The sequence below is a fragment of the Pinus tabuliformis genome, chromosome 7, assembly GCF_031772625.1.
Source record: "Pinus tabuliformis cultivar Carrire ecotype Pingquan chromosome 7, CPIR1, whole genome shotgun sequence".
Lineage (NCBI taxonomy): Eukaryota > Viridiplantae > Streptophyta > Pinopsida > Pinales > Pinaceae > Pinus > Pinus tabuliformis.
Genome location: NC_142293.1, coordinates 187,490,645 through 187,504,355, shown reverse-complemented (window position 1 = coordinate 187,504,355; position 13,711 = coordinate 187,490,645). Strand labels below are relative to the sequence as shown.

The 13,711-nt window shown below is 36.2% G+C and overlaps 1 protein-coding gene across 1 annotated transcript; it reads left to right on the top strand.

The window, feature by feature from the left end:
* The first annotated feature begins 769 nt into the window (after positions 1-769).
* On the top strand, positions 770-1,750 carry LOC149246478 (uncharacterized). Its single transcript, XM_089455698.1, has 3 exons — positions 770-905; positions 1,026-1,214; positions 1,575-1,750. Exons 1-3 carry the CDS (start codon positions 843-845, stop codon positions 1,647-1,649), a joined length of 327 nt encoding a protein of 108 aa, XP_089311824.1. The 5' UTR covers positions 770-842; the 3' UTR covers positions 1,650-1,750.
* Positions 1,751-13,711: the final 11,961 nt, after the last annotated feature.

Sequence of the window (13,711 nt, the reverse complement as noted above, 5' to 3'; positions counted from 1 at the left end):
TTTAATAAAATTAAAATTAATATAAATTTATCTTGACCCTCTATCTATCAAATATTGAGAAAGATAAAATCTTTGAAGACTCAATTTTTTTTTATTGTAAAAACAACTTACATATCAAAATATTTGATTCGTTGATAAATTTATAAGTATGATAGATCTTTGCTAATTATATATATATACACTTTGCTAGTTATATATAGATAACTAGCAAAGATCCAGCAATTACTAAAAAAAATAAATCTTTTGATATTCATGCTTTTTTCACAATAAAATTTCAATGCTCGATAAATCCAAGTTCAAAATAAATTTATATTAATCTTAATTTTATTAAAAAAATATTTTTAAATTAGGAAATATATATTTTTATGTTGAGATTTATTAATTTTTAATTGATTTTATTTTAAATTTAATTAATAAATATTTTATGCTTTCCCAAAATTTTGAAACTATATTTTTATATTCCAAAATACATTTTGCGTGATATATACCAACAGTGTAACAAATTCGAACAAATAAGTAATAATTTAAAAGTTTAATTAAAACCTATAACTTTTAGCATCCACAGTATTCAAACAATTACCCCGTGCTTTTTGAAAAAAATTGGTGTCGCTAGTCTCCGCATCTATGTCTGTGCATGGTTGACACGCTTTCAAGGTTTTGGCGACATCTGTCCAGAGCCGTCTCACTCAAGGAAAGATGTGTCCATCTCAGGTGCTCCCCTCCCTCATATTTATAAACGACCCTCCCCTTCATTGGTTCCCACGATTGCAGCACCACCAATCACAGCACTGCATTACCCTTGAAGCACAGGTCGATCAATCTTCACACTCTTATTCTCAGCGATGGCGGAACAATACAAGCAATATGGTCAGGAGAAGGCCGAAGAAGCTCAACAAACAACTCAAGTAACGATTTATATATTATTTCTACTCTCTCATTCATTCTCTTTGGTCTCTGCATTTTTCAAAACTTTGTGTTACTGTTATTGATGTTATTGCTGGTATTCTATATTTTGTTTTGCCCAGGGTGTAATGGGGACTGCTCAACAGAAGACTTCTGATGCAGCCACTGCTACTCAACAGAAGGGTGGTCAGATGAGGGATATGACTCAAGAGAAGGCTTCTCAAGGGACTGAAGCGACCAAGGGAATGGGTCAGTCCATGATGGGAAAAGCCCAACAAGGCAAAGAACAAACTGGCTCTTTCTTCCAACAGGTGGTTCATAATTAATATTGTATGGTTGGGTTTTATTTTTTTTCAATGCGGTTTATATTAGGTGACCTTCCACAGAGTTATGTAGCTAGAATTATTTCGCTAGAGATCACTTTCTAGACTTATTAGTAGGACTTTAAGATTGTAGATCTCATGAGCCTAACTTCAAAAGTATAGATCCGTCACCTCCTCATTAACAAAATATTTTTACACCAACTAAGCTAACCCTTAGGCTATTAGGCTATATTCTTGGATTTCTTGGATTTTATAAGAGCTCATTGAAAAGATTAAACATTAAATTGGAAGGTCCCATTTCATTTTGAATGTATTGAAAATAATTGAGTTTGGATGATGTTAATGCAGGCGGGGGATAATGCTAAGGGTGCTACACAGAGTTTCATGGACGCTGTGAAGAAACCCTTTGGTGGTAGCCAGTAACAACCAGGGCAAGCACAACAAGTGAAGCCTTTATGTTGTGAAGGCAGATTGTAATAATTCTCCATTTTTGTCGATAATAAAATTTTATATTAATAAAAAGCAGATGAATCGGAACCTTAGAGTCTGGATATGAGACTTGACAATCTGAACATGGGACTTGGAATATTTAAGGCTCTGAATAGTTGTAATTATGATGTTTCTTCGTCTTTCTGCGAGACTTTGCATGCAGGAATACATATGTTTAATATAGGAATTATGAAGTCTATTTATTTATGTATTTGCAGTTTGTTTTATTTTTCTTTCTCTATCCAGAATAATTTTCTATAGTTTATGAAGTTTTCAACATGGATTATGCCAATTTGTTCTAGAAACCCTTCGTTTTCCAATATCAACATGGATTAAGCCAATTTGTTCTAGAAGCCCTTCGTTTTCCAATAAATGGCTACATAAATGATTATGTAGTTTCCGTTTCCATTCCTATATCTGATCTATGAAATTGGTATGAATTACGCGCCAGAAGAAGGAGATTTATAATACACTAATCATATAATAATCGCCATAAAAATATTAATTTGAAGGAGGTTGCCATATAATTATATATATTTCTAATGTGTTGGAAGAGGTTGCCATATAATTATATATATTTATTTAATGCGTTGGAGGAGGTTGCCATGTAATTATATATATTTCTAATGTGTTGGAGGAAGTGCCCTATAATTATATATATTTATTTAAAACTTTTAAAAGAGTTGAAAAATCTCCATTCTAATGTATTTGTTGGAGGAGGAGGTTGTCATATAATTATATATATTTAAAACTTTTAAAGGATTTAAGATTCTTTATTCTAATGTGTTAGAGGTTGTTATATAACTATATATTTAAAACTTTTAAAAGGGATGTAGATTTTCTATTCTAATGTGTTGGAGTTGAGTGAATGGTTATTTGGGCCGGGAATAATGGGCTGGAATTTGGGTGGGAAAGAATTAAAGTTGAATTTGTTAGGTAATAGAAGTGGTTTTAGACACCTGTATTGGTGAAGGAATTCAGATACTATTTCTTTTGTATTGGTGAAGGTTTTTGTATTGGTGAAGGTTTTTATATGTTTAAAAATTCTCCTGTATTGGTGAAGAGATTCTAATATTATTATATATATTTAAAAAATAAAAATTTAAAACTTTTAAAAGATTTGGAGATCTTTCATTTTATTGTGTTAAATTTGGGATATTAGTCATGTACATTTAAGTAAAAAATATTAGCTAAATTTAAATATAAAATATTCACTATTCACTTTTAACTCAAAAATGTTGGCTAAATTCAAATAAAAAATATTCAATATCCACTTTAACATTAGTTGACTAATGAATAACATTAGTTGAGTCCAAATCAAAGATATTCACGCTTTTTAAACTATAAAATAATTTATTATTAACTAACTATTTTCAAATTAAAATTTCCACTAAAATTGAATGGTCTAAAGCATTATATTAAGCATTTATATTTAAGTTAAAAAATAAGTTCAAATCAAGAATATTCACAATAATATTGGTTGAATTTGATTTGGAAGACTGTATTAATCATTTGCATTAAAGTAAAAAATATTGACTTAGTTTCAAATTTGATTTAGAACATTGTATTAATCATTTGCATCAAAGTAAAAAATATTGACTAAGTTTCAATCAATCATAAAAAATTAAGAATAAAAAATATTCACAATAATATTGACTAAATTTATTCACAAAGATATTTGTTATTTTTAAGTCATACAATAATAAATTTACGATAAATTATTATTTTCTAAATTAAAATTTCAAAATATATATCTCAAAATTACCAAGTTATTTGGATTGGTCAATTAATAAATTCTACATATAAAAATTAAGAATAAAAAATACTCACAATAATATTGACTAAAGGTTATTCACAAAGATATTTTTTATTTTTAAGTCATACAATAATAAATTTATGGTAAACAATTATTTTCTAAATTAAAATTTCAAAATAAATATCTCAAAATCACCAAGTTATTTGGATGGGTCAATTAAAAAATTCTACATAAAATTGGTAGTGTAAAAATTTATTCTTTATAGTGGCCTTACAAAAGTTATTAAAAAAGCATTAAGTTGAAGTAATAATTCTTACATTATTTCAATATTGCATTATTCTCTGTTTTTCAATAAGAAAAAAACCTTCGGTTAATATTAAATGCATAAAATCTCATATATGTAAACAACATATGGAGTCCACCATATGTGGATAAGGGTGTCATATGAGATATAGTGTGCTACAATGTGAAATAAATAAACCAAGACATATAGAGTTGAAGTTTCCAAGGCCACAACGAAAACAAGTAATCAAAACTATTTGCATGTGTATGAAAATAAAAAATTATAACCACAAATATGTATCATAAGTCTGAACAAACTTAAACATGGAAAAGGAAATGCCAAAAGAAAATATGTTGGCAATGTTGACCAAACTGTGAGGAACATAAACAAAGAACATTATCCCGGGAGTGGCATGGAGCCAACACCCATAGTGTAGTTGTCCAACCCCAGTGTGATATGCATGCTTCCAGTAGGATCTGAATTGCCCAGCTTAGACATGTCATCAATGGTTGTATTAAATTCTCAGTGGATATGCTGGAAGGTAAATTTTGGAAATTTCCTTTAAGATATTGAATTTTCCTAAGCCAACCTTGTAAATGTGGATGGGAGATAGTAGAAATTCCTAGCACGTGGTTGATAATGGCTTGTGAGTCCCCATAGATCAACAGTCTAGGAATATCCAAGTATCTGGCAAACCATAATAATCCCCAGAGTGCAATGCCTTCAACTCTCATATTAGTCCCACAGCCACCATACCAATGGATTATATAATCTTGGTTTTGGTTGATGTGAATCCATGCCCCACATCCACATGATCCACCATGTTCTGCACCATCAAAATATCTAGCTTGGAAGGATATATTTGAGGCATTTTTCTATGAGGAACTCCATTATATACTGTGTTAGTTTGCAACAAAGGCCTCAACCAAGATACTATATTGTTTATGATCAATATTGAGTGTCTTGCCTTAAAAAATAAGTGAGTTCCTTGCCTTCCAAATTTCCCAAAAGATCACCAAGGGGATTGCCATTTTTCTTTTGGGTCTCTGACTCCATAACAAGAAAGCTTTAATAGTATCATGTGTTATATGTGTGAAAGATAATAAACAAGAGATCCTAGACCATACCTGTACAACTATTGGGCAAAGCAATAGGATGTGAAAATTGTTCTCCTCCTTTAATCTACATAAGGTGCATCGTCCTAGTCCATTTATGCCTCTCTTCCTTAGATTTTCCTGACTCAATGTCTTATTTTTCCATGCTAGCCATGTGTATAGTATAATCTTGTATGGGACCCAAACCTTCCAGAAAATGGTAAACCAACATGTATTATGTATGTTGAGTAAGCTGCAATAGATGTATAGGTAGGTGTACGTGACAGAGATAGTACCCTGGTGTAACCGTCCGTCCCACCCTATCTGATCACCTTCCTCAGCTTTACAAATTCCTGATCTGCACAGAGCATTGATCAAACTTTCCCAGCTCCCAGCAACTTCTCTTGTCAATCCCATCTCCCCTTCCCTCTTCCATGTTGGCGTGATTTCATTCCAAGTTTTTATCGCTTGTGCAGGTAAAAATAGACTCTGGAATTCAAACTGTGTATAAGAGCTTCAGTGTAATGTATCTCAATCCCATCCCAGTACCCACGATACAATCTCTGCCAATAATAATCTCCTTCCCTGATCCAAATATCCAGCAAGCTCGGTTTAAGACCCAATACTCAATCTTATTGAAATAAATTCAGATGGTGGATCCTATTGGTTTTCCAATTAGACCATCTCTCATCTAGTGTCCAACTTTTATGCTCCCTAAATATCTCGATATGATGATGTCTCCCCAAAGACAATTACCAAATAAACCGCACCATAAGGATTTGATCAGAAGAGCCCGTTCATAGGTCTTTTTGTGGAATCTATCAACAATCCAAAACCAATCATTAACTTTGTAATCATTTGGCTTAATGTTGAATCCTAAATATTTTAAACCAAAGAAAATTGGTTGTGTTTCCACTCCAAATATATTTGTAATATATTCAATGTCCTCCTATTGCCCCTCTACAAATAATAACAAGGATTTGTCCTTATTAATAAGGAGTCCTAATGCTCTGTCAAACCCGTAGAAAATATGATGTAATGTAGCCCATTTCACCCTGGAAAGCATTCCAAAAACTAATATGTCCTCTACGAAAAAGTTATGTGAAACTCTAATGCTGCATCCCACAATAAGTCCACGGAAATTGTCCTCCAAACAGGTATTTGTGATTTTATGGCTGAGGCCGTCCATGATCGGAATAAATAACAATGGTGACAGTGAGCATCCCTGTCGGAGTCCCCTACCCACACCAAAGAACTTTGTGAGATATCTAATCCGAATTTAAACAGGAACGTAACAAATTACAGATATAACCATAAATACAGAGATGCAATAGAAATAACACTTCCTTTCATTAACATCAAATAATGAAATATGCTTACAAATAGAATGGAAATGAGACATGCTAGGGTGATCGTAGCTTATCTCTGAGAAGAGATGTGGTGGCTACATGCCTCTGAACTGTGTTACAATGAGGTTTAAAGACCTATTTAGTATTATTGAGAATCAATGGAAAGCCCTAAACATCCAAAAACCTAACCCTAAGAGATGAGGTGCCAAAACTGTGGGCCCCGTTTGGTTAAATTCGTACATCAACTTCTTGGGGTCGTAACTTTGGCATACGATCTCCATTTGGCTATCATAATACCTCATTTCGAAGATGTCGAAGAGAGGGCAAAATTTAAAGAAAAAAAACAAGTCGGTTTGGGACATTTTCAGTCTCTTTGATTTCCCTAAAAACGTCGTTTAGGGCCTCAAAACGGCTCCAGAAGTTCAGGACCCAAAAAACTGCCAAAAATAGTAAACTGTGCTACAATTAAGGAAACCAAAAACTGAAAGAGACAGTGTTGGGGGTCCAAGTGGAATAGGCAGGTGGCCACCAATATCCACGTGGATCATTCCTCCCCCTTAGGAAGTAATGGTCTCTATTGCGTTGAGTTCCTCCATGAGATGAGGAAAATTCTACTAAACTTGATCCTTAGTGACACTACAAGAAAAAAGGTCATTGGTGAGGGTCATGCCTGTGATGGACCTTTAAGGTCCATCACCAATGTCACATATGGTGATGGTCTTTAAAAAAGCGTTGTTGTAAGTGTATATAGTGATGGTCCTTTAAGGTTTGTCACCATAGCCATTTTCAATGACACTTTTGGTGAGGGTCGTTAAAGGCCCGTCACTAATTCTCTCTTTGGTGACACTTTTGTGAGGGTGGTTAAAGGCCCCTCACTAATTCTTTCTTTAGTGACACTTCTAGTGACAATCTTTTATTGAATGTCACTAATGATCTTTTTGGTTACTTTTGGTGACAGTCAATAAATGTTCATCATCATTGATCATTGCAATGATTTTTTGATGACGCTTCATGCATGTGACGAACCTGTAAGGTCCGTCACCAATGTCGCATATGGTGATGGTCTTTAAAAAATCGTTGTTGTAAGTGTATATAGTGATGGTCCTTTAAGGTTTGTCACCAAAGCCATTTTCAATGACACTTTTGGTGAGAGTCGTTAAAGGCCCATCACTAATTCTCTCTTTTGTGACACTTCTAGTGACGATCTTTTATTGACCCTCACTAATTCTGTTTTTGGTTACTTTTGGTGATGGTCAAAAAATGTTCATCATCATTGATCATTCCAATGGGCTTTTTATGACACTATGTACCTGTTACTATATATTTTGTCAAAATATAATGATTTAAGACCATTGTTGTGGAGTCCTTTTCATTATGTGTCCAAGGTCATAGTGGTTATAATAGTCAGTCAATTTGTTAAGAAGTAATTACTGTGTATGATTTCCCTCAAGTCATAAGAATACAGTTTTCCTATGAGTCAACACATGATTAATCTCTATTAGGTTTATTATCAAGCAAATTTCCTTTAAATAAAATTCCACTAGTGTGTGTAGGAACTTTATTATTTAATACATAATCAAGCTCTGTCAATTCTATCAATGAGAGAGACCTAACACTCCTCAACACTCATGGCACACCTTAACATGCTTTGGAACAGTACACTAACATTCCTTGGCACCTCACATGTATTGGAACATCTTGCCATGAGTAGGACGCCCAAGCACATGTTGGCATGCCCTAGCATAGCATAGCACTCACGTATCATGTGTTGGCATGCCTTGTAGTCCCTATCATTCCCTGGAACACCTTGGAATAATATTGCATTAAAAAACATTAGCACTTGGCACACATTAGCACTTGGCATGCATTGGAACATATTATTAATGTGCCTAGCATGCCCCTTTTGAAAAAATTAAATTCCCAACTTATTAACCCTCTTATGTGTTCATTTCCTTGCATTTTAGCTTGGTTATTCCTTTTTTTTCCTTGAAAATCCTTGACACATGTTAGCATACTCTGGAACCATGCACATCCTAGCATGTATTAGCACCTGGCACCTGTTAGCACACCCCGGAACTACCTAGCATGCTCTAGCACTTCTTGACATTCCCTGATATTCCATGGCATGCCTTACCCATCCTTAGCATACCTTGTCACTCCCTCCTTGTCATGACAGCTAGCACTCATTGACACTCCCCGACACACCCTCATATTCATTCACTTCCATGCATTTTGACCTAGTGCTCCCTTGTGTTTTCCTAGTACTCCCTAACACTCCTCATCATGCATTGGCACTCTCTAGCACACCTTAGCACTCTTCGATATGCTCTGCCACTTCATAGCATGCATCACACTCCCTAACACACATTGGCACTTGGCACGTGTTGGCACTTGGCAAGTCTTATAAGCATGTTTGGCATGTGTTGAGATGACTTGGTATGCTTTGGCATGGTTTAATATTAAATTTATTTGAGATCAATTATTGGAAACTAGATGAGAAGAAACAAAGGAATATTTGGCACTTAGAATGCATTGACACTTGGCACTTGGCACCTATTGGCACCTAGTGTTGGTGTGCCTAGCATGCCCCTCATGGAAAAGGTAAATTGATGACTTATTAACCCTATTATGTGCTCATTTCCTTGTAGTTTAACTTGTTCCTCCCTTCTGTTGCCTTGATAGTCCCTGGCATGCATTGTCACACCCTTGTACATCTTGGCATGCCTTAGCACTTGGCACATCTTAGCTTGTTTGACATGTGTTTGTACTATCTTGCACATGCTAGCATGCCCTAGCATTCCCTAACACGCCTTGGCAGTCATGACCTCACAACTAGCATTACATTTTTCCATGACTTGGGAACCTTACATTCACTAGAACACCTCGACACTCCCTAGCTGTCATGCCCTCTATTATCCTCCATAATGTCCTAGGCTAATGAGGAGATCAACGGAGGTAACCACAGACTAAGATTTTAGTTTAGTAGCTAGCCCTACCAAACCAGAGAGGGCTCTCTCTATGAAATCACAGCCAAGAGATGAATGGAGTATAAAGGAATTTAGGCTAGATAGATAGGCTCAGGTGGGTTTTGGAAAATTTAGGCTCATCATGTTTGCTTGATGACCCCACCTCCATGGGTTGTACTAACATGGTTTGGTTCTAGCTTGGTGAAGTTGTTATATGCATTTTCAAGGCTACCTCAATGAAGGTGTCCCATGTCATTTTCTTCTCTTTCAACTAATGGAGTACTATAACCTTTATCAGGCTATGGTGAAAGAGGCTGGGATAATGCACTTTTCCTTTCAATTACACCCTTTCAGACATTTTGGTTAGGCTTGTATACAAGTAGTTAGAGACTTAGGAGCTGTAAAGTGCATGAGCAGTCTTATGTGGTATTGATATAGCCTAGAAAATCTTCCCTCACATTTGAAGAACTTCATGACATCCTTCATCAACGGTGCAGATCTCTCCAACAAGTATCTGAATGGGAAAACATGTGAGTGAGCTCATTTGTATTGTGATTTCAAGTAGGGTTTGTACTCTTCTAGGTCTAGGTTCATGCTTTGAACCGGTTTTCACCATGGTTTGGTATGCCTGTAGCTTGAGAGATGGCATCCACTGAAAACATGATATCATTCCTTGCAATGGGGGTCCTGTCTTCCTTCAAGGTGAGGGAAAATATACTTGTGAGATGCTCATAGTAACCTACTTCCTACACTCTTTGAAAAAACCCTAAACAATTGACATCTTCAAAGCATTTCATGACAAATGGGGAGGAGGTGATTTCATTGCAATTAGAGGGCTCAAACCTCAGTATCTTTAGACCAAAATAATTGATGCTATTATAGCTAGGTTCCTTTGGGCTAGATCTAAATCCACAAATAAGATACTTTTGGTATATTTAGAGGTGCTTGCGAGACATGAGAATGATTGAGGGTGGGGTATAAAGGACGCATAATGTTTTAGTAAGGCTTTAATTGTCAAGAAATTATGGAAAACTTTCTAGGGTAAAGGTATTTGGTAATAGGTTATTAAAGAGAAATATCTAAAAAATAGACAACTTAAGGAATGGATTAAAGAGGCGGCTCCAAAGAAGAAGGTGGCATCTTATATATGGAGAAGCATGATGAGAAACAAATATTGGCTACTACGAAATCTAAGATGGGAGGTTGGAAGGGGGAATAGGATAGCAATAGGACTAGATGATATCAAAGGAATGGAGGGACTGCATACTCTTTCTATTCTTATCCTTGAGCATTTACATAAGAAAAGGCTTTACTTTATGAACTAACTCTCTTATGATTGAGGATCTTCTTCTATTACAAGTTATTGGCTTAATGCATTTGAACTTGGATTTCTAGAGGATCTATTTGTGGAATGGGCACATTTCACAACATAGTTAAGTCTAACTAGTTTAAAACTCACTAAGAAGAAAGTAAAGCTAAAATGGGAAGGTGTTATGTATAATGAGCAAATCTCGGTTAAAGAGATTTCTAAACATATTTCTCGTGGATGTGGCTTGAATGATAATGCTTTTTGGTTTCATAACACATGGAGATGGGATATACCTCTCAAATTAAAATGTTTTATGTGGCTGGTGGTCCACAATAATATTTTAACTTGGGATAATATCCATAAAAGGGGCTTTCAGGATCTTGGAAGATGCTCTTTATGCAAAGAAGATTTAGAAGACATGGAACATCTATTTCTAACATGTCCTTTTGCGATCTCGGTATGGAGTGGGGTTCTTCAAACACTTAAAATACATGTAATCTAGAACATGGTTTCCATTTAGAGATGTCTCACTCAATGGTTTGAAGGTTTCAAGACATATCGTTCCTTGCCTTTCTATATTTTGTGGGGCATATGGAGAAGCAAGAATGAGAAGATTTTTGAACAAACAGAACCAGATACTAGAGATTCCTATTTAAATATATTTTCATATTGTATGGAGATATGGCTAATGAAGGAGGAACAACCTAGAAGACATTTTCGACTCGTGGAGCTATGGTCATACTTTAATTTTTTTTATTTTTTATTTTTTATTTTTATTTTTTATGGAGCATCCACCAACGAGGTTTGTGGAAGTGGGACACATTTTGTTTTGAAGTGAGACAACACCTTCCATTTCACTTGGTATAGTAGCACAGGGTCAAATAATAGAGTTGAGCTAATCATACTCTTCGGGGCTCTTCTATGTGATAATTGGCTTGGAATTGAAGATTTACCTGTGTTTGGAGATTCCAAGATGATCCTAGATTGGGTACAAATGAGAACAAAATTGGACCACCTTCCCTTACTTTTTGGATGCAATGCATATGATCTTTGATGAATACCTTTCAAATACTAGCCTCTAATAATGTCTATAGAGAGTAGAATCAAGTGGCAGATCTCCTATCAAAGAAGGGATGCAACTGTGTGCCAAGGAGGATTTTATACTCAGTTTTCAACAAAGGAATTTGTTGATGGTGCTGGACCCACCAACATGTCAAGGGGATCTTCCCGGTAAGAAGTCCCAATTAGACCTCAGATCGTTTGGTGTAGGAGTCCCAATAGTGGGTTGTAAAGCAATGCCTTGACCACGATGTCACATAGAGGCAAGTAAGATAACTCTATCAGTAGCAAGGGTGTGACCGCTGCAGTGAGTCAAGGAAGGTGCATGAGAGGTTCTAACACAGGTGGGTTGGGATGATTGCACTCCTTGGAAACCTATAACAATACTTAGTTAGGAAGGGAACACACAAGTGTAGATGCATCACAAGCTATAAAGCAGGTCAGCCGACAATCGAAAGTGATGGTTAAACCAATAGCACATCTGCAACAAGATTCATATAATTGCATACAAAGTAGTTCATACACAACTATGTAAGTTAAACAACATACATCACTACAACAACTGGAACAATCCAACTACAATAACAACATATGCATGAAAACATGCTCGCTCTTATTATATAAAGAAGTGTAAGTTCCAATCATACAATACATCCATGTAAACCTGCTAGCCCCAACACTGGAACGTTATAGCCACATCTGCCTGCTCCTCCAAAGAGATGAACTAGCTCCGTGCAATGGAGAAGCCAAGGTGTGTTACAATATTGTCCAAGCTCTTTCCAAGATAGTCTTATCAGAAGCTTGGTTGACCAAAAGCCTATACAATGAGTTATGAGGGACTATTTATAGCAAAGGGTGGGGTGACCCTTGATATTCCCCTTTATGACCATTCAACTACCCTCATGACTCTTCACCTACTCTATGACCGTTACATACACTATTGACACTTGACTTACACTTGACATGACTTAACATTACAATGCACATGTACCCATGTGAACAAAAATGTCTTGAGCAAGCCAAACTAGACATCACTCTGACTTAGACAACTATAGAAGTCCAACTCCTTGACATCCTCATGCTGATCAACAATAACATATTGATGCGAAGATCTGTAGTCCTTGGTAGTGTCCATGTGTTCTGCTGTGACATTTGTCTGAAACTTGAACCTTTCTTCATAACATCCGGGTACACTACTCAGGCTTCTCTGTCCAACTCATCTGAAAGCATGCACATCATTGTCTTCAATGTGGTCAAACCAGTAACATACTTGCACATGATGTTTGCATTGATAGGAAAATATGGGCCGGTGGCAATGTGCATCAACTCATCGAACTACGAGTCAAGCTCTAGTCAAACCTGCTTCTTGGTCTTCGCCTGTGTGAGAGTCCCAAGTGATGGGATCACATGCATGCACACCACAACATCCATGCTCTTGAATACTCGTGCATGGGAAGCCTATATGCTAGTGATGAGTTATGGGAGGTCCTCATAGTTATGGATCTAACTCTGGATACGTGCTTGCAGCTCGACCACATTGTCGCTCATCATATTTGGCAAGTGAAGCGGGGCTCCCTTGTACTTCATCATCCATGTTTGCATGTTATCGACAACAACATGCACATTCGTCAAGATGTGTGCTCTTATAACACATCGTTGCTGCCATCCATTGAGATGGACAATTTCCTTGTGCACGGTACCAAACTTGGAGTACAATGCTTTCATAACTATGTCAAGGGATAATACTTCATCTAATATTTCCTTCTTCAATTCAGCTTAGGAGGACATTGTCACCAAGTCTCCTCCTTGCTTGGCCACCTGTAGTTCCTTTGCCATTCACTCATTCTCAACTATTAGAAAGTGAACACTTGAGCTATTGGCTTCGGCATACACTTTGGTTGCATCGTTCAAGGCAACTGGATGCTTATGCACATCAGTCATGTTCACTCGCTCCTCAACTTTCACAGGAGATGTTTGATCCTCCAGAGTTGGTACTCTGTGAGACTGCACAAATCTATGATGAGATTCATCAAAAGTGATGTTGTGCATCTCTCTTTCCGGTTGACCACCAAGGATCTCAATGCCTCCTTGGTCATTCGAGACTTTCTCATCATCTGGATGCATTGAAGTGGGTGAGTCGACCTCTTTGTGGTGAGGCATGAGGTTGGTGTCTTGTTCCA